The sequence below is a fragment of the Rhinoderma darwinii genome, assembly GCF_050947455.1.
Source record: "Rhinoderma darwinii isolate aRhiDar2 chromosome 5 unlocalized genomic scaffold, aRhiDar2.hap1 SUPER_5_unloc_2, whole genome shotgun sequence".
Taxonomy (NCBI): domain Eukaryota; kingdom Metazoa; phylum Chordata; class Amphibia; order Anura; family Rhinodermatidae; genus Rhinoderma; species Rhinoderma darwinii.
This window is the reverse complement of record NW_027461776.1, coordinates 1,100,846-1,122,865: the sequence shown is the minus strand read 5'-3', so window position 1 is coordinate 1,122,865 and position 22,020 is coordinate 1,100,846. Positions and strand designations below refer to the sequence as shown.

The window sequence follows — 22,020 nt, the reverse complement described above, 5'->3', positions numbered from 1 at the left end:
GCCGTTAATAATGCAACCACCTCCTCCCAAAAGCTAAGAATCCAATGACAACCCCACATTAGGTGTATAAAGTCTGCCCTCATCTCTCCACACCTATGACATTGTGAGGACTCCATTCTTCCCATATGATGTAGCTTTACGGGCGTTAAATAACATTGGTGGATGATGAACAGTTGCACTAGTTTATTATTTGCAGCTGGGGAAACCAGCAAATGGGAGCCCAGCGCCTCCCTCCATTCCTCCACTGTGAGTTGTGGAATTAATGCACGCCACCCATCCTCCACCCCCAGGGGCTCCATTCGCATTTTAGCCTCCATTAGAAAAGAATACATTTGGGAAACTACACCTCTTGTAAACGGCTTGTTCAACCTCACCACCAAATCACAACTAGAGTATGTCACGGAGTTCAATGGGAATTGTGCTAATAGAGCATGATGAAGCTGTATGCAATATAATTCATCCCCTGGCGGTATATTGAATGCTGCCCGAATCTCACTCACCAACATTACCGACCCTTCTTCCGTTAGCAATTGTGACAGAGCGGCTACCTCTCTAGAGGCCCAGTAACATTTCTCCACCATCCCGTGCAGATGGGAAAAGCTCGGGTTATCCCACAGCGGGCTCTCCGCCACCACCCCCACACACCCCAGTAGATCTTTAGCCTGTTGCCAGACTCGTCTGGCCAACTTATGTAAGGGTAACAGGGAGCGGTGTCTGAAGTCATGCGGCTCCAGTATCGGCCATAAGTTTTTTAAGCCCAGTACCCGGGCTAGATGACACTCCGCATTAGTCTTTAGGGGGGGGGAGACCCAAGAGATCAAGTACCTGAGCTGACCCGCCAAGTAATATAGAAAAACATCCGGTAACGCAGCCCCAGCCTCATCTTTAGGTCGTTGTAGAATCGACAGCTTGAGTTTAGATCTCCCCCCCCCCCAAACAAACGGCGCGAACAACGAGTTTATTATTTTAAAGAACCTTTTAGGCACCAGCACATTCATATGCTCCAACACGTACAAGAACTTCGGCAATACTATCATCTTTAATAGATTGACGCGTCCTGCCACTGACAAAGGCAGGCCTTTCCACACCTGTATTTTGTCCCTTAGATACGTGATCAAGGGTGCTACATTTAACCCATACGATCTAGAGCTATCCCTGGCAATATTAATCCCCAGGTACTTGAACTCTGGTCTTACCGGCAGTCCGCAAAATTGAGCGCCCCATCCACAGTTATCCTGCCTCAATGGCATCAAATACGATTTGGACCAATTAATTAGTAACCCTGAGTATTTTCCAAAAACATTGATGAGGAAAATGGCCCTAGGAAGGGTGGCATTGGGGTTCGCCATAAACAACGCCATATCGTCCGCATATAACCCTATCCGGTCCTCTCTATCCCCTATTCTAATTCCCATATATGCAGGATCCCTCCTGATGTTAAGAACCAGTGGTTCAATGGCCAATGCGAAGAGTAGTGGCGAAAGTGGGCACCCCTGCCTCGTGCCCCTATGGAGGCCAAAGGAAGGGGACAGGGCCCCATTCACCAACACCTGCGCTCGTGGAGATTTATACAACAAGGACACCCAATTAATAAATCCTTCCCCAAACCCAAATCTTCGCAGCACTGCCAGCAGATAGGGCCATTCTACCGAGTCAAATGCCTTTGCCGCGTCCAGAGATGCCACCGCCCAATCCTGCTGCTCCTCCCATCCAATCTGCGTCACCACCTGTACCCGCCTAATATTCTCTAAGGTGGACTTGCCGGGTATAAAGCCGCACTGGTCTGAGTGGATGATCTCCTTTATCACTCTGCAGAGCCTATTAGCTAACATCTTAGTCAGGATTTTGTAATCCACTGTCAGCAGCGAGATCGGTCTATATGAACCACATTCATCCGGTTTTTTGTCTGGCTTCAGCAACACAATTATGGTGGCGTCACACATGGATTCCGGAAGAGCAGAACTCTGATAGCTATGTTCAAACATGGCCAGCAATTGGGGGGCCAGCAGCTCCCCATACTGTAGATATACCTCCAGGGGAATCCCATCCGGCCCTGAAGCCTTCCCCTTAGCCAATGAAGCCATTCCCTCCAAGATCTCATCTACCGTAAATGGAGCCTCAAGCGATGCCACCCCCTCCGCTGTCAATGTAGGAAACGATATTCCATCCAAGTACCTCTCCATCTCATCCATCCCGTAGTAAACTTTTGAAGCATACAGCTGATCATAAAACTGTGTAAATTGCTCGAGAACCTCTCCCGGGGAGGTGCAGATCCTGTCTCCGGGCCCCGCTATGCCCATCACCGGGGGGGATCTAGAACTGTTCCGCACCATATGTGCCAGAATTTTACCCGATTGATTGCCCAATTCAAAATGAGATTGTTTGCTAAAGAATAAACTACGCGACGTCTTATCCCTCAGGACCTGTAGATACTGTCTACCCAAATCCAGCCATGCATTCCGGTTAACTGGTGTGGGATCCTGAACAAATGCCCCTTCCGCCTGTGAACATTGATATGCTAGGTCCTCCTCCTGCAGGGCGGAAGCTCGTTTTACATAGGATATGGAGGATCGGAGACACCCCCTCAAATAGGCCTTGAGGGTATCCCACACCAGTGACCGATTTTCCATCTGAACATGCGCTTCTATAAATATTGATAACTGTTCCGGTATGCGATCGTTTTGTTGGATGAGCTGAAGCCAAAACGGGTGTATTTTACCCATCCCCCTTCTGCCTACCTGTGGCCTTTTTAATGTCAATAAGATCGGGCTATGATCCGAGATCCCCCTCGGTAAATGATCCACAGAATCCACCTCCTGGAAAACCGCAGGTGATCCAAATATATAATCAATTCTTGACAGCGCGTTGTATTGCGGGGTGTGACATGTGAACTCTCTGATCCTTTCATGTGTCGCCCTCCACAGGTCTATCCATCCCATTTCCTTTACCAGCAGGCTCAACTGAGTGGGGCTACCAGGACCTCTACTCCCATTCCCCTGCAGTCTATCTATACCTGGGTCCATAACCAAGTTGAGATCCCCCATCATGATCACTCGAGCCCCCGAATGTGCTGATACAAATCGGACAGCTTCCTGGATTATTGCCAGTGAGGCTGGTGGAGGATTATACACCCCCAAGATCACATATGGGCAGTCATCTAGGACCGCATGTAAAAAAATTTACCGCCCCTCCGGGTCCATATTGGATTGTAGCAATTTCCATTGGAGCTCTGCGTGCACTAAGATGGCCACCCCTCTGGAGTACGAGGTGTGTGAGGCATGTCCCACCCACTGTACCCAAGGCTTATTCAGACTCGACACAGTATCCGGTGTCATGTGTGTTTCCTGTAGACACGTTACATGTGGACGCTGTCCCCGCACAGCAGCGAATATCATATGCCTCTTTTCAGGAGACCCCATTCCCCGGACATTCCAGGACATTAACCGTAATCCTGCCATTCCATACTGTTAACACATATTGGAGCACCATTGCCCAGGAGCCTACCCCCCAACCCTTGAGTGACAATTGTCCCAATCCCGTATACAGTACCCTCCATGACTCTTTGGTATGCAGTAACAATGCCGATTTCCGCGGTAATGTGAGTTGACTCAATATCCTTCATAACAACCTCAAAAACAAACATTGCTCAACAGGAGCAAACCTTTGTAGCCTATACTCTAGGGGGTAGTTTCTACGGCTAGCGTATTTCTGCCGCAAATACACTATCTGTATAGGTATAGCGTTTCTCCCAGCCAGCATCCCAGGTATTATAAAGACATTTTAATACCTGACGTATATTATCGGTCCCCCATCCCTCCTATTTAGAACATATAAGGATGAGACTATGGGAATTAACTGCCCAGCTTATAACATGGACCTCAGGCCCCCCATAACATGTTGCAGATAATATGTTACATCATCACATCATTATCTTATAAGGATACTTTCAACTGGAACATCTGTAATATAAGCAATATGGGGTATCCATGAGTTCCATATGTCGGAAACAACTTCCATCCTGCACAGCCACAGCACTCATCGTCGGGGAGATTGCCTATGCTTTCTCGTAAGCCATTCTTCCGCCTCAGTTGGATCCGTAAAGAATATGGCTCTATCTCCATCCACAACCCACAATCTAGCCGGATATGCCATCGAATAAGGAATCTGCAGGCCCCGGAGTCGGCGCTTGATAGGGACATAAGACGCCCTCTGTCTCTGCAAATCAGGAGAAAAATCCGGATATATGGACACAGAAGCATTTTCAAATCGGATCCCTCCGGCCTTCCGAGCTTCCAGCAGAACCGTGTCCCGATCTTTGCAGTTCAACATCCGAGCAAGCAGAGGTCTTGGGGGAGCACCCAGAGGTGGTAATCGTGCTGGGACCCTGTGCGCCCTTTCTACCGCATACGCCAGCGAGAATGATGCAGCTGGGAAGGTCTCCTTAAGCCATTTCTCCACAAACTCTCCCGATCTCTGCCCCTCTGCCCTCTCCGGCAACCCCACAATGCGGAGATTATTGCGGCGCGATCTATTTTCCAAATCGTCGGCTTTCTGGCGCCACAAATCAACTTTACGGTGCAAATCTTGAATAGCCGCAGGCATATTAGCAGTAAGATCTTCCAAGGCCGAAATCCTGCCCTCCGTCTCCGTGACTCTCTCCCGCACATTCTGCAGATCCTGCCTCAATAGGCCCACGTCCACTCTCACCTCATCTATCTTAGTCGTGAGTGTCGTGCGTGTCTCAAGGATGGCTGTCAGCAGCTTATCCGATGCCTCCTGCAGCGTGATTCCCGCATCCTGTTCCGAGGAGACAGGGGTGGTTGTCCCTGCCACTGCCTCGGCCTGCACAGCAGAGCTCCCGCCGACGCCATCTTGGATCACCACGCGGGCATATGATTTCAGCTTTTCCGCCGCGTCCATCGCTTTAGGCGGACTCATCTTTTTCTTGGAAGATGTCCTTCCCTTCCGACGCAGCTGGTAAGGAATTTTGGCTGATTTCACGTAGTACAGTCCCGTGAGGAGGATATATTATAGGATGCTGGCCCGGAGCTATCGCCACACACGTCCTCTCACATCAGTAGCTGGCCACGCCCCAATCCACCACGGACCTCTCTACAGATCTGCAGAACATCGCTCTTCTACCTCCTGACAGATACATAGTGATATATCCTGCAGATTATTACACCACTGACCTCTCTACAGATCTGCAGAACATCGCTCCTCTACCTCCTGACAGATACATAGTGATATATTCTGCAGATTATTACACCACTGACCTCTCTAGAGACCTGCAGAACATTGCTCCTCTACCTCCTGACAGATACATAGTGATATATTCTGCAGATTATTACACCACTGACCTCTCTAGAGACCTGCAGAACATTGCTCCTCCACCTCCTGACGGATCCATAATGATATATTCTGCAGAGTATCACACCACTGACCCCTATGGTCACCTTGCACCCTGATTAGTGAGCCCTGTTTCGTGGCGCTGCAGTTTTAGTCTCTGTACAGTTTCAGGCTTTGTATAGTCCCTGTGCACTTATCTTCACATCTCGTGGTTTTCTTAGTCCTGATCATTAGCCTTTAGACGTCTCGTTGTCCCAGCCCGTTGTCTGTCTCTTTTCTCCATCTCGTACGCTCACATTTGGTCTCGCTGTGCACCTCCTCCTCTCCGTCCCTCAGGACTGATGGTATTTGGTTTCGTTCTGATCCATTATTTTCGCCTTGTGTACTTTCTGTGGTCCTTAGTCCTCTAATAGCATCACCCCCTCCTCCTCCTCCTCTTCACTCAGGCACCGCAAACCAAAAGCCTCTAAACTTCCAGAGCATCCCATCAGACACCTGGGCGTCCTCCTCCCAACTCATTCTCCATTCCACATCTGCAGCAGTCCCAGTCCTGCAGAAAGACTGGAGCACCAAGTCCTGATCCCCTAAATCCCCAGATCCTTGTACTAGATCCTTCAGGGGAAGACAAATCAACTTCATATGGATATTCTGAAACCTCCACCAGATGAGGAAGAAGAGAATAATGCGAAGGCTTCCGATCTCACCGTGTTTGCCAGTAACTCAACCCTTCATGGGATCAGCCACGTCTTCCTCCCAGGTGGGGTCACCCCAAGAAGAGTGTTTTGGGCTTGTGCCTTTCTGTCATCTCTCAGCTGCTTCCTTTTCCAAGTGGCTGATCGGATCATATATTATTCGGAGTACCACCACGTTACCACCCTGGATGAAATGGAGAGCAGCTTAATGACCTTCCCGGCCATCACCATCTGCAATTATAACAAATTCCGCCTGTCGCAGCTAACGAGCAGGGACCTCGAATATATGGGCAACATCTTGGGTCTACAGGAACACATGGATGAGCTGAAGGACGTGATACAAAATACGAGCGACACTGACAAAGCCTTCTCACTAAAAGAATTCTATGAGCGAACAGGTCACAGTATGGAGGACATGGTATTAAAGTGTCGTTATCGAAACAGGGACTGTGGAGCCAAGGACTTCTCTGTGGTGAGTACCCGCATCTCCAGTTCTTTTCAGGTAGAAGTTTCGTCCCCTTTATTTATTCATGAAATTTCTGGGTTTTATTTCATTTCTTTATCTCTTTAAGTAGAATTTGATGATACTGCCCCCCCCCCCGATAATCGAAGACAAAAGACGATGTTAACAACGTTAACGTTCCACTCAAATCCATCCTCTGATTTGTCCCACGGATTGGCTAGAAGATATCAGGTCAATGGTTCTGAGCAGCCTCACTGACCTGTAGACAAATCCCTCTGACAATATTCACGGTTTATTGTGGATAAATGTAAAGTTCTGCACATGGGAGTAATAATCTGCAGGATCACATGTCCTAGAGGAGCTACACTGGGAGTAATAATCTGCAGGATCATATGTCCTAGAGGAGCTACACTGGGAGACTGACTTGTGGAGAAGGATCTCCGTGTACGTGTAGATCATAGACTGCAGCACAATGTCAATCAGCTGCTTGTAAGCCCAGCAGGATATTGTGGTGTATCACAAGAGGCATGGACTCGGAGGCAGGGATATAATATTACCTCTTTATAAAGCATTAGTGAGGCCTCGTCTACAATATACAGGTCAGTTCTGGACTCGGGGGCAGGGATATAATATTACCTCTTTATGAAGCGTTAGTGAGGCCTCATCTACAATATACAGGTCAGTTCTGGGCTCGGGGGGGGGGGGGGGGGGATATAATATTACCTCTTTATAAAGCATTAGTGAGGCCTCATCTACAATATACAGGTCAGTTCTGGGCTCGGGGGGGGGGGGATATAATATTACCTCTTTATAAAGCATTAGTGAGGCCTCATCTACAATATACAGGTCAGTTCTGGGCTCGGGGGGGGGGGGGATATAATATTACCTCTTTATAAAGCGTTAGTGAGGCCTCATCTACAATATACAGGTCAGTTCTGGGCTCGGGGGGGGGGGGGATATAATATTACCTCTTTATAAAGCGTTAGTGAGGCCTCAACTACAATATACAGGTCAGTTCTGGGCTCGGGGGGGGGGGGGGGATATAATATTACCTCTTTATAAAGCGTTAGTGAGGCCTCAACTACAATATACAGGTCAGTTCTGGAGATGTAAAAAGTACAAAGAGCCACCAAACTGATAAAGAGCATGGAGAACCTTACTTATGAGCAAAGATTAACAGAATTACATTTATTTAGTCTTAGTCCCTGGTTCAATAGGGGGAAGCAAAGTTCTACAATTTACCCGTTTTGAACCTCGAAATCTCCAGCATAAAACGTTATGACGGAGCATTAGACATCGCAGACCTGCAGTACGGGGGTCCGGGGACTCCACAAAGCCCATCCTCTTCATCATGGGGATTCTGTAAGTGCAATGTCTAAGGGCTTGTACACAATGAGAACAGATTTCCGTCATAGGGAGAAGGAAAACCTTTTCTCCCCCATCATGAAACCCGCGTTACTGCCGACCAGAGACATAGCTATAGTGTAAGAGGTCCGAACAGCGGTAATTATGTCTGGGGGGGGGGGGTCTGCTCCATCATTGGTGGTAGATGATCCAACTGCAGCGTTTACTAGTAAAGATGTGATATTCCCGCATTCTGTGGTGGTGGAGAATCCTACCTACTAGGAAATATCCGCCGCGCGTGCTCCTTCCCCAGTGAACGCTCAGGTCGGGGGAAATCTTGATGCCGGCTTCACGTGCACGTTTTGCTGTGAATGTGGGACGGCGGTTTAGTCCATTTTTCTGCAACTTCTCTGGACAAGGCGTCGTGGTGATCTCCATGGCTCCACACACAGTTTTTACAGGCAAACCCTCAAGACAAGGGCAGGTTCCCGTAGTGAAAATGACGAAAGGAGAAGAATGGAAATAATGGCGACATTTCTACATAATGGCGGATCTTGAAATTAGAGAAAATTTGGTGCAAATCCTAAATCCAACTTGTCCAATTTCTGCAGAAATCAGGCGACTCCTTAATAAATGTGCGCCAATATCTGCGCCACAGCACCGAGTCCGGAGAGTTCAGGACGAGCTTTTCTACAAATACTTTCCCCAACAAAATAAACACTAAGGTTATAAACTTACCCAGGAGGCCACACAACCAGGACTATAACCCCCATCATTACCATGACTATGCAATAAAGCATCACATGGAGGAATAGGGGCAGATCAGGGCAGGAGACTGGGGTCACAGGGGAACCTCAGGGGGTCCCTGGTAGAATTCGGCTCATTTTACTGGTATATTGCTTTGGAGTGAATCTTGAGGATTCCCACAAGTTACCGGCCAATGATGAGGAGTTTAGTCACATGACACAAGCCCCTGTATAACTCAGAACGTCATAATGACGATGTGGAGACCGCTGGATGGACCCCATAATTATGTAACAGTTTTTGGGGTTTTGTAGTCCTGGTTAATAATTTGGGGGTCATGGTTTCTGGCCCAGTTTTACCACTTTTTGTACAAATGTGAAATGACCAAAGTAAAGAAATTGCAGTAAATTTTCTGTATTTGGCCGGTCATTGCTTCTAGAATGAGGAAAAGAGCCGGAGTAGACCTCGCTCCCCACAAAAGAGACCACCGATGACCAGAGCTGAATTATGGTAGGGACTAAAAAGGCAATTGCCAATCACCCTCCAGCACCCGCTCTCTACCATGCGCTTCCTCCCTGGTAGCTTCTTATGAACTTTGCTTATACCATGGGCTGTCAAATTACATAGATACTAAGGCACTGTCATTAGGGGAGTCTATGGCACTGTTATTAGGGGAGTATATGTCACTATTATTTGAGGAGTATATGGCACTGTTATTAGGAGAGTATATGACACTGTTATTAGGAGAGTATATGGCACTGTTATTAGGGGAGTATATGGCACTGTTATTAGAGGAGTATATGGCACTGTTATTAGAGGAGTATATGGCACTGTTATTAGGGGTGTATATATGACACTGTTATTAGGAGAGTATATGACACTGTTATTAGGAGAGTATATGGCACTGTTATTAGAGGAGTATATGGCACTATTATTAGGAGAGTATATGGCACTGTTATTAGAGGAGTATATGGCACTGTTATTAGAGGAGTATATGGCACTGTTATTAGGAGAGTATATGACACTGTTATTAGGAGAGTATATGGCACTGTTATTAGAGGAGTATATGGCACTATTATTAGGAGAGTATATGGCACTGTTATTAGGGGAGTATATGGCACTATTATTAGGAGTGTATATGGCACTGTTATTAGGGGAGTATATGGCACTGTTATTAGGGGAGTATATGGCACTATTATTAGGGGAGTATATGGCACTGTTATTAGAGGAGTATATGGCACTGTTATTAGAGGAGTATATGGCACTGTTATTAGGGGACTATATATGGCACTGTCATTAGGGGATTATATGGCACTGTTATTAGGGGAGTATATGTCACTATTATTTGAGGAGTATATGGCACTGTTATTAGGAGAGTATATGACACTGTTATTAGTGGATTATATGGCACTGTTATTAGGGGAGTATATGGCACTGTTATGAGAAGAGTATATGGCACTGTTATTAGAAGAGTATATGGCACTGTTATTAGGGGAGTATATGGCACTGTTATTAGAGGAGTATATGGCACTGTTATTAGGAGAGCATATGGCACTGTTATTAGGGGATTATATGGCACTGTTATTAGGGGAGTATATAGCACTGTTATTAGAGGAGTACATGGCACTGTCATTAGGAGAGTATATGGCACTCTCATTAGGAGAGTATATGGCACTGTTATTATGGGAGTATATGGCACTGTTATTAGGGGAGTCTATGGCACTGTTATTAGGAGAGTATATGACACTGTTATTAGGGGAGTATATGGCACTGTTATTAGGGGAGTATATGCCACTGTTATTAGAGGAGTATATGGCACTATTATTAGGAGAGTATATGGCACTGTTATTAGGGGAGTATATGGCACTATTATTAGGAGTGTATATGGCACTGTTATTAGGGGAGTATATGGCACTGTTATTAGAGGAGTATATGGCACTGTTATTAGGAGAGTATATGGCACTGTTATTAGGAGAGTATATGGCACTGTTATTAGGAGAGTATATGGCACTGTTATTAGGGGATTATATGGCACTGTTATTAGGGGATTATATGGCACTATTATTAAGGGAGTATATGGCACTATTATTAGAGGAGTATATGGCACTGTTATTAGGAGAGTATATGACACTGTTATTAGGAGAGTATATGACACTTTTATTAGGGGAGTATATGGCACTGTTATTAGAGGAGTATATGGCACTATTATTAGAGGAGTATATGGCACTGTTATTAGGAGAGTATATGACACTTTTATTAGGGGAGTATATGGCACTGTTATTAGAGGAGTATATGGCACTATTATTAGAGGAGTATATGGCACTGTTATTAGGAGAGTATATGACACTGTTATTAGTGGATTATATGGCACTGTTATTAGTGGAGTATATGGCACTGTTATTAGAGGAGTATATGGCACTGTTATTAGGAGAGTATATGACACTGTTATTAGGGGAGTATATGGCACTGTCATTAGGAGAGTATATGGCACTGTTATTAGAGGAGTATATGGCACTGTTATTAGAGGAGTATATGGCACTGTTATTAGAGGAGTATATGGCACTGTTATTAGGGGAGTATATGGCACTGTTATCAGAAGAGTATATGGCACTGTTATTAGAAGAGTATATGGCACTGTTATTAGGGGAGTATATGGCACTGTTATTAGAGGAGTATATGGCACTGTTATTAGGAGAGTATATGGCACTGTTATTAGGGGATTATATGGCACTGTTATTAGGGGAGTATATAGCACTGTTATTATGGGAGTATATGGCACTGTTATTAGGGGAGTATATGGCACTGTTATTAGGAGAGTATATGACACTGTTATTAGGGGAGTATATGGCACTGTTATTAGGGGAGTATATGGCACTGTTATTAGAGGAGTATATGGCACTGTTATTAGGGGAGTATATGGCACTGTTATTAGAGGAGTATATGGCACTGTTATTAGGAGAGTATATGGCACTGTTATTAGGAGAGTATATGGCACTGTTATTAGGAGAGTATATGGCACTGTTATTAGGGTATTATATGGCACTGTTATTAGGGGATTATATGGCACTATTATTAAGGGAGTATATGGCACTATTATTAGAGGAGTATATGGCACTGTTATTAGGAGAGTATATGACACTGTTATTAGGAGAGTATATGACACTGTTATTAGGAGAGTATATGACACTGTTATTAGGAGAGTATATGACACTGTTATTAGGAGAGTATATGGCACTGTTATTAGAGGAGTATATGGCACTATTATTAGGAGAGTATATGGCACTGTTATTAGGGGAGTATATGGCACTATTATTAGGAGTGTATATGGCACTGTTATTAGGGGAGTATATGGCACTGTTATTAGGGGAGTATATGGCACTATTATTAGGGGAGTATATGGCACTGTTATTAGAGGAGTATATGGCACTGTTATTAGAGGAGTATATGGCACTGTTATTAGGGGACTATATATGGCACTGTCATTAGGGGATTATATGGCACTGTTATTAGGGGAGTATATGTCACTATTATTTGAGGAGTATATGGCACTGTTATTAGGAGAGTATATGACACTGTTATTAGGAGAGTATATGACACTGTTATTAGGAGAGTATATGACACTGTTATGAGAAGAGTATATGGCACTGTTATTAGAGGAGTATATGGCACTGTTATTAGGGGAGTATATGGCACTGTTATTAGGGGAGTATATGGCACTATTATTAGGGGAGTATATGGCACTGTTATTAGAGGAGTATATGGCACTGTTATTAGAGGAGTATATGGCACTGTTATTAGAAGAGTATATGGCACTGTTATTAGGGGAGTATATGGCACTGTTATTAGGGGAGTATATGGCACTGTTATGAGAAGAGTATATGGCACTGTTATTAGAAGAGTATATGGCACTGTTATTAGCGGAGTATATGGCACTGTTATTAGAGGAGTATATGGCACTGTTATTAGGAGAGCATATGGCACTGTTATTAGGGGATTATATGGCACTGTTATTAGGGGAGTATATAGCACTGTTATTAGAGGAGTACATGGCACTGTCATTAGGAGAGTATATGGCACTGTCATTAGGAGAGTATATGGCACTGTTATTATGGGAGTATATGGCACTGTTATTAGGGGAGTCTATGGCACTGTTATTAGGAGAGTATATGACACTGTTATTAGGGGAGTATATGGCACTGTTATTAGGGGAGTATATGGCACTGTTATTAGAGGAGTATATGGCACTATTATTAGGAGAGTATATGGCACTGTTATTAGGGGAGTATATGGCACTATTATTAGGAGTGTATATGGCACTGTTATTAGGGGAGTATATGGCACTGTTATTAGAGGAGTATATGGCACTGTTATTAGGAGAGTATATGGCACTGTTATTAGGAGAGTATATGGCACTGTTATTAGGAGAGTATATGGCACTGTTATTAGGGGATTATATGGCACTGTTATTAGGGGATTATATGGCACTATTATTAAGGGAGTATATGGCACTATTATTAGAGGAGTATATGGCACTGTTATTAGGAGAGTATATGACACTGTTATTAGGAGAGTATATGACACTGTTATTAGGGGAGTATATGGCACTGTTATTAGAGGAGTATATGGCACTGTTATTAGAGGAGTATATGGCACTGTTATTAGGTGAGTATATGACGCTGTTATTAGGAGAGTATATGACACTTTTATTAGGGGAGTATATGGCACTGTTATTAGAGGAGTATATGGCACTATTATTAGAGGAGTATATGGCACTGTTATTAGGAGAGTATATGACACTGTTATTAGTGGATTATATGGCACTGTTATTAGTGGAGTATATGGCACTGTTATTAGAGGAGTATATGGCACTGTTATTAGGAGAGTATATGACACTGTTATTAGGGGAGTATATGGCACTGTCATTAGGAGAGTATATGGCACTGTTATTAGAGGAGTATATGGCACTGTTATTAGAGGAGTATATGGCACTGTTATTAGAGGAGTATATGGCACTGTTATTAGGGGAGTATATGGCACTGTTATGAGAAGAGTATATGGCACTGTTATTAGAAGAGTATATGGCACTGTTATTAGGGGAGTATATGGCACTGTTATTAGAGGAGTATATGGCACTGTTATTAGGAGAGTATATGGCACTGTTATTAGGGGATTATATGGCACTGTTATTAGGGGAGTATATAGCACTGTTATTATGGGAGTATATGGCACTGTTATTAGGGGAGTATATGGCACTGTTATTAGGAGAGTATATGACACTGTTATTAGGGGAGTATATGGCACTGTTATTAGGGGAGTATATGGCACTGTTATTAGAGGAGTATATGGCACTGTTATTAGGGGAGTATATGGCACTGTTATTAGAGGAGTATATGGCACTGTTATTAGGAGAGTATATGGCACTGTTATTAGGAGAGTATATGGCACTGTTATTAGGAGAGTATATGGCACTGTTATTAGGGGATTATATGGCACTGTTATTAGGGGATTATATGGCACTATTATTAAGGGAGTATATGGCACTATTATTAGAGGAGTATATGGCACTGTTATTAGGAGAGTATATGACACTGTTATTAGGAGAGTATATGACACTGTTAGTAGGGGAGTATATGACACTGTTATTAGAGGAGTATATGGCACTGTTATTAGGGGAGTATATGGCTCTATTATTAGAGGAGTATATGGCACTGTTATTAGGAGAGTATATGACACTGTTATTAGGAGAGTATATGGCACTGTTATTAGGGGAGTATATGGCACTGTTATTAGGGGAGTATATGGCACTGTTATTAGAGGAGTATATGGCACTGTTATTAGAGGAGTATATTGCACTGTTATTAGAGGAGTATATGGCACTGTTATTAGGAGAGTATATGGCACTGTTATTAGGAGAGTATATGGCACTGTTATTAGAGGAGTATATGGCACTGTTATTAGAGGAGTATATGGCACTGTTATTAGAGGAGTATATGGCACTGTTATTAGGGGAGTATATGGCACTGTTATTAGGAGAGTATATGACACTGTTATTAGGGGAGTATATGGCACTGTCATTAGGAGAGTATATGGCACTGTTATTAGAGGAGTATATGGCACTGTTATTAGAGGAGTATATGGCACTGTTATTAGGGGAGTATATGGCACTGTTATGAGAAGAGTATATGGCACTGTTATTAGAAGAGTATATGGCACTGTTTATTAGGGGAGTATATGGCACTGTTATTAGAGGAGTATATGGCACTGTTATTAGGAGAGTATATGGCACTGTTATTAGGGGATTATATGGCACTGTTATTAGGAGAGTATATGACACTGTTATTAGGGGGAGTATATGGCACTGTCATTAGGAGAGTATATGGCACTGTTATTAGAGGAGTATATGGCACTGTTATTAGAGGAGTATATGGCACTGTTATTAGGGGAGTATATGGCACTGTTATGAGAAGAGTATATGGCACTGTTATTAGAAGAGTATATGGCACTGTTATTAGGGGAGTATATGGCACTGTTATTAGAGGAGTATATGGCACTGTTATTAGGAGAGTATATGGCACTGTTATTAGGGGATTATATGGCACTGTTATTAGGGGAGTATATAGCACTGTTATTATGGGAGTATATGGCACTGTTATTAGGGGAGTATATGGCACTGTTATTAGGAGAGTATATGACACTGTTATTAGGGGAGTATATGGCACTGTTATTAGGGGAGTATATGGCACTGTTATTAGAGGAGTATATGGCACTGTTATTAGGGGAGTATATGGCACTGTTATTAGAGGAGTATATGGCACTGTTATTAGGAGAGTATATGGCACTGTTATTAGGAGAGTATATGGCACTGTTATTAGGAGAGTATATGGCACTGTTATTAGGGGATTATATGGCACTGTTATTAGGGGATTATATGGCACTATTATTAAGGGAGTATATGGCACTATTATTAGAGGAGTATATGGCACTGTTATTAGGAGAGTATATGACACTGTTATTAGGAGAGTATATGACACTGTTATTAGGAGAGTATATGACACTGTTATTAGGAGAGTATATGACACTGTTATTAGGAGAGTATATGGCACTGTTATTAGAGGAGTATATGGCACTATTATTAGGAGAGTATATGGCACTGTTATTAGGGGAGTATATGGCACTATTATTAGGAGTGTATATGGCACTGTTATTAGGGGAGTATATGGCACTGTTATTAGGGGAGTATATGGCACTATTATTAGGGGAGTATATGGCACTGTTATTAGAGGAGTATATGGCACTGTTATTAGAGGAGTATATGGCACTGTTATTAGGGGACTATATATGGCACTGTCATTAGGGGATTATATGGCACTGTTATTAGGGGAGTATATGTCACTATTATTTGAGGAGTATATGGCACTGTTATTAGGAGAGTATATGACACTGTTATTAGGAGAGTATATGACACTGTTATTAGGAGAGTATATGACACTGTTATGAGAAGAGTATATGGCACTGTTATTAGAGGAGTATATGGCACTGTTATTAGGGGAGTATATGGCACTGTTATTAGGGGAGTATATGGCACTATTATTAGGGGAGTATATGGCACTGTTATTAGAGGAGTATATGGCACTGTTATTAGAGGAGTATATGGCACTGTTATTACAAGAGTATATGGCACTGTTATTAGGGGAGTATATGGCACTGTTATTAGGGGAGTATATGGCACTGTTATGAGAAGAGTATATGGCACTGTTATTAGAAGAGTATATGGCACTGTTATTAGGGGAGTATATGGCACTGTTATTAGAGGAGTATATGGCACTGTTATTAGGAGAGCATATGGCACTGTTATTAGGGGATTATATGGCACTGTTATTAGGGGAGTATATAGCACTGTTATTAGAGGAGTACATGGCACTGTCATTAGGAGAGTATATGGCACTGTCATTAGGAGAGTATATGGCACTGTTATTAGGGGAGTATATAGCACTGTTATTAGGGGAGTATATGGCACTGTCATTAGGAGAGTGTATGGCACTGTTATTAGGGGAGTATATGTCACTGTTATTAGGGGAGTATATGGCACTGTTATTAGAGGAGTATATGGCACTATTATTAGGAGAGTATATGGCACTGTTATTAGGGGAGTATATGGCACTATTATTAGGAGTGTATATGGCACTGTTATTAGGGGAGTATATGGCACTGTTATTAGAGGAGTATATGGCACTGTTATTAGGAGAGTATATGGCACTGTTATTAGGAGAGTATATGGCACTGTTATTAGGAGAGTATATGGCACTGTTATTAGGGGATTATATGGCACTGTTATTAGGGGATTATATGGCACTATTATTAAGGGAGTATATGGCACTATTATTAGAGGAGTATATGGCACTGTTATTAGGAGAGTATATGACACTGTTATTAGGAGAGTATATGACACTGTTATTAGGGGAGTATATGGCACTGTTATTAGAGGAGTATATGGCACTGTTATTAGGAGAGTATATGACACTGTTATTAGTGGATTATATGGCACTGTTATTAGTGGAGTATATGGCACTGTTATTAGAGGAGTATATGGCACTGTTATTAGGAGAGTATATGACACTGTTATTAGGGGAGTATATGGCACTGTCATTAGGAGAGTATATGGCACTGTTATTAGAGGAGTATATGGCACTGTTATTAGAGGAGTATATGGCACTGTTATTAGAGGAGTATATGGCACTGTTATTAGGGGAGTATATGGCACTGTTATGAGAAGAGTATATGGCACTGTTATTAGAAGAGTATATGGCACTGTTATTAGGGGAGTATATGGCACTGTTATTAGAGGAGTATATGGCACTGTTATTAGGAGAGTATATGGCACTGTTATTAGGGGATTATATGGCACTGTTATTAGGGGAGTATATAGCACTGTTATTAGGGGAGTATATGGCACTGTTATTAGGGGAGTATATGGCACTATTATTAGGGGAGTATATGGCACTGTTATTAGAGGAGTATATGGCACTGTTATTAGAGGAGTATATGGCACTGTTATTAGGGGACTATATATGGCACTGTCATTAGGGGATTATATGGCACTGTTATTAGGGGAGTATATGTCACTATTATTTGAGGAGTATATGGCACTGTTATTAGGAGAGTATATGACACTGTTATTAGGAGAGTATATGACACTGTTATTAGGAGAGTATATGACACTGTTATGAGAAGAGTATATGGCACTGTTATTAGAGGAGTATATGGCACTGTTATTAGGGGAGTATATGGCACTGTTATTAGGGGAGTATATGGCACTATTATTAGGGGAGTATATGGCACTGTTATTAGAGGAGTATATGGCACTGTTATTAGAGGAGTATATGGCACTGTTATTACAAGAGTATATGGCACTGTTATTAGGGGAGTATATGGCACTGTTATTAGGGGAGTATATGGCACTGTTATGAGAAGAGTATATGGCACTGTTATTAGAAGAGTATATGGCACTGTTATTAGGGGAGTATATGGCACTGTTATTAGAGGAGTATATGGCACTGTTATTAGGAGAGCATATGGCACTGTTATTAGGGGATTATATGGCACTGTTATTAGGGGAGTATATAGCACTGTTATTAGAGGAGTACATGGCACTGTCATTAGGAGAGTATATGGCACTGTCATTAGGAGAGTATATGGCACTGTTATTAGGGGAGTATATAGCACTGTTATTAGGGGAGTATATGGCACTGTCATTAGGAGAGTGTATGGCACTGTTATTAGGGGAGTATATGTCACTGTTATTAGGGGAGTATATGGCACTGTTATTAGAGGAGTATATGGCACTATTATTAGGAGAGTATATGGCACTGTTATTAGGGGAGTATATGGCACTATTATTAGGAGTGTATATGGCACTGTTATTAGGGGAGTATATGGCACTGTTATTAGAGGAGTATATGGCACTGTTATTAGGAGAGTATATGGCACTGTTATTAGGAGAGTATATGGCACTGTTATTAGGAGAGTATATGGCACTGTTATTAGGGGATTATATGGCACTGTTATTAGGGGATTATATGGCACTATTATTAAGGGAGTATATGGCACTATTATTAGAGGAGTATATGGCACTGTTATTAGGAGAGTATATGACACTGTTATTAGGAGAGTATATGACACTGTTATTAGGGGAGTATATGGCACTGTTATTAGAGGAGTATATGGCACTGTTATTAGGAGAGTATATGACACTGTTATTAGTGGATTATATGGCACTGTTATTAGTGGAGTATATGGCACTGTTATTAGAGGAGTATATGGCACTGTTATTAGGAGAGTATATGACACTGTTATTAGGGGAGTATATGGCACTGTCATTAGGAGAGTATATGGCACTGTTATTAGAGGAGTATATGGCACTGTTATTAGAGGAGTATATGGCACTGTTATTAGAGGAGTATATGGCACTGTTATTAGGGGAGTATATGGCACTGTTATGAGAAGAGTATATGGCACTGTTATTAGAAGAGTATATGGCACTGTTATTAGGGGAATATATGGCACTGTTATTAGAGGAGTATATGGCACTGTTATTAGGAGAGTATATGGCACTGTTATTAGGGGATTATATGGCACTGTTATTAGGGGAGTATATAGCACTGTTATTATGGGAGTATATGGCACTGTTATTAGGGGAGTATATGGCACTGTTATTAGGAGAGTATATGACACTGTTATTAGGGGAGTATATGGCACTGTTATTAGGGGAGTATATGGCACTGTTATTAGAGGAGTATATGGCACTGTTATTAGGGGAGTATATGGCACTGTTATTAGAGGAGTATATGGCACTGTTATTAGGAGAGTATATGGCACTGTTATTAGGAGAGTATATGGCACTGTTATTAGGAGAGTATATGGCATTGTTATTAGGGGATTATATGGCACTGTTATTAGGGGATTATATGGCACTATTATTAAGGGAGTATATGGCACTATTATTAGAGGAGTATATGGCACTGTTATTAGGAGAGTATATGACACTGTTATTAGGAGAGTATATGACACTGTTATTAGGGGAGTATATGACACTGTTATTAGAGGAGTATATGGCACTGTTATTAGGGGAGTATATGGCTCTATTATTAGAGGAGTATATGGCACTGTTATTAGGAGAGTATATGACACTGTTATTAGGAGAGTATATGGCACTGTTATTAGGGGAGTATATGGCACTGTTATTAGGGGAGTATATGGCACTGTTATTAGAGGAGTATATGGCACTGTTATTAGAGGAGTATATGGCACTGTTATTAGAGGAGTATATGGCACTGTTATTAGGAGAGTATATGGCACTGTTATTAGGAGAGTATATGACACTGTTATTAGGAGAGTATATGGCACTGTTATTAGGAGAGTATATGACACTGTTATTAGGAGAGTATATGACACTGTTATTAGTGGATTATATGGCACTGTTATTAGTGGAGTATATGGCATTGTTATTAGAGGAGTATATGGCACTGTTATTAGAGGAGTATATGGCACTGTTATTAGGAGAGTATATGACACTGTTATTAGGAGAGTATATGACACTGTTATTAGGGGAGTATATGGCACTGTTATTAGGGGAGTATATGGCACTGTCATTAGGAGAGTAAATGGCACTGTTATTAGAGGAGTATATGGCACTGTTATTAGGAGAGTATATGACACTGTTATTAGGGGAGTATATGGCACTGTCATTAGGAGAGTATATGGCACTGTTATTAGAGGAGTATATGGCACTGTTATTAGAGGAGTATATGGCACTGTTATTAGGAGAGTATATGGCACTGTTATTAGGAGAGTATATGGCACTGTTATTAGGGGATTATATGGCACTGATATTAGGGGATTATATGGCACTGTTATTAAAGGAGTATATGGCACTGTTATTAGGGGAGTATATAGCACTGTTATTAGGGGAGTATATGGCACTGTCATTAGGAGAGTGTATGGCACTGTTATTAGGGGAGTATATGTCACTGTTATTAGGGGAGTATATGGCACTGTTATTAGGTGAGTATATGGCACTGTTATTAGGTGAGTATATGGCACTGTTATTAGGGGAGTATATGGCACTGTTATTATGGGAGTATATGGCACTATTATTAGGGGAGTATATGGCACTGTTATTAGGGGAGTATATAGCACTGTTATTAGGGGAGTATATGGCACTGTTATTAGGATAGTATATGGCACTGTTATTAGGGGTGTATATATGGCACTGTTATTAGGGGAGTGTATGGCACTGTTATTAGGGGAGTATATGGCACTGTTATTAGGAGAGTATATAGCACTCTTATTAGGAGAGTATATGGCACTGTTATTAGGAGAGTATATGTCACTGTCATTAGGGGAGTATATGGCACTGTTATTAGGTGAGTATATGGCACTATTATTAGGGGAGTATATGGCACTGTTATTAGGGGAGTATATAGCACTGTTATTAGGGGAGTATATGGCACTGTTATTAGGATAGTATATGGCAATGTTATTAGGGGTGTATATATGGCACTGTTATTAGGGGAGTGTATGGCACTGTTATTAGGGGAGTATATGGCACTGTTATTAGGTGAGTATATGACTCTGTTATTAGGGGAGTATATGGCACTGTTATTAGGGGAGTATATGGCACTGTTATTAGGGGAGTATATGGCACTGTTATTAGGAGTGTATATGGCACTGTTATTAGGGGATTACATGGCACTGTTATTAGAGGAGTATATGGCATTGTTATTAGAGGAGTATATAGCACTGTTATTAGGGGAGTATATGGCACTGTCATTAGGAGAGTATATGGCACTGTTATTAGGGGAGTATATGTCACTGTCATTAGGAGAGTATATGGCACTGTTATTAGAGTAGTATATGGCACTGTTATTAGGGCAGTATATGGCACTGTTATTAGGTGAGTATATGGCACAGTTATTAGGGGAGTATATGGCACTGTTATTAGGGTAGTATATAGCACTGTTATTAGGGGAGTATATAGAACTGTTATTAGGGGAGTATATGGCACTATTATTAGGGGAGTATATGGCACTGTTATTAAGGGAGTATATAGCACTGTTATTAGGGGAGTATATGGCACTGTTATTAGGATAGTATATGGCACTGTTATTAGGGGTGTATATATGGCACTGTTATTAGGGGAGTTTATGGCACTGTTATTATGGGAGTATATGGCACTGTTATTAGGGGAGTATATGGCACTCTTATTAGTTGAGTATATGGCACTGTTATTAGGGGAGTATATGGCACTGTTATTAGGGGAGTATATGGCACTGTCATTAGGAGAGTATATGGCACTGTCATTAGGAGAGTATATGGCACTGTTATTATGGGAGTATATGGCACTGTTATTAGGGGAGTATATGGCACTGT

At 42.1% G+C, this 22,020-nt stretch overlaps 1 protein-coding gene across 1 annotated transcript in view; it reads left to right on the top strand.

Moving 5' to 3' along the window:
- The first annotated feature begins 5,988 nt into the window (after positions 1–5,988).
- LOC142687187 (acid-sensing ion channel 1C-like) overlaps positions 5,989–22,020 on the top strand; it is a 145,387-nt gene continuing 129,355 nt past the window's right edge. The window contains exon 1 of the mRNA XM_075847553.1: positions 5,989–6,513. Within this exon, the coding sequence (XP_075703668.1) occupies positions 5,989–6,513 (525 nt within the window). The remainder of the gene's footprint in view (positions 6,514–22,020) is intronic.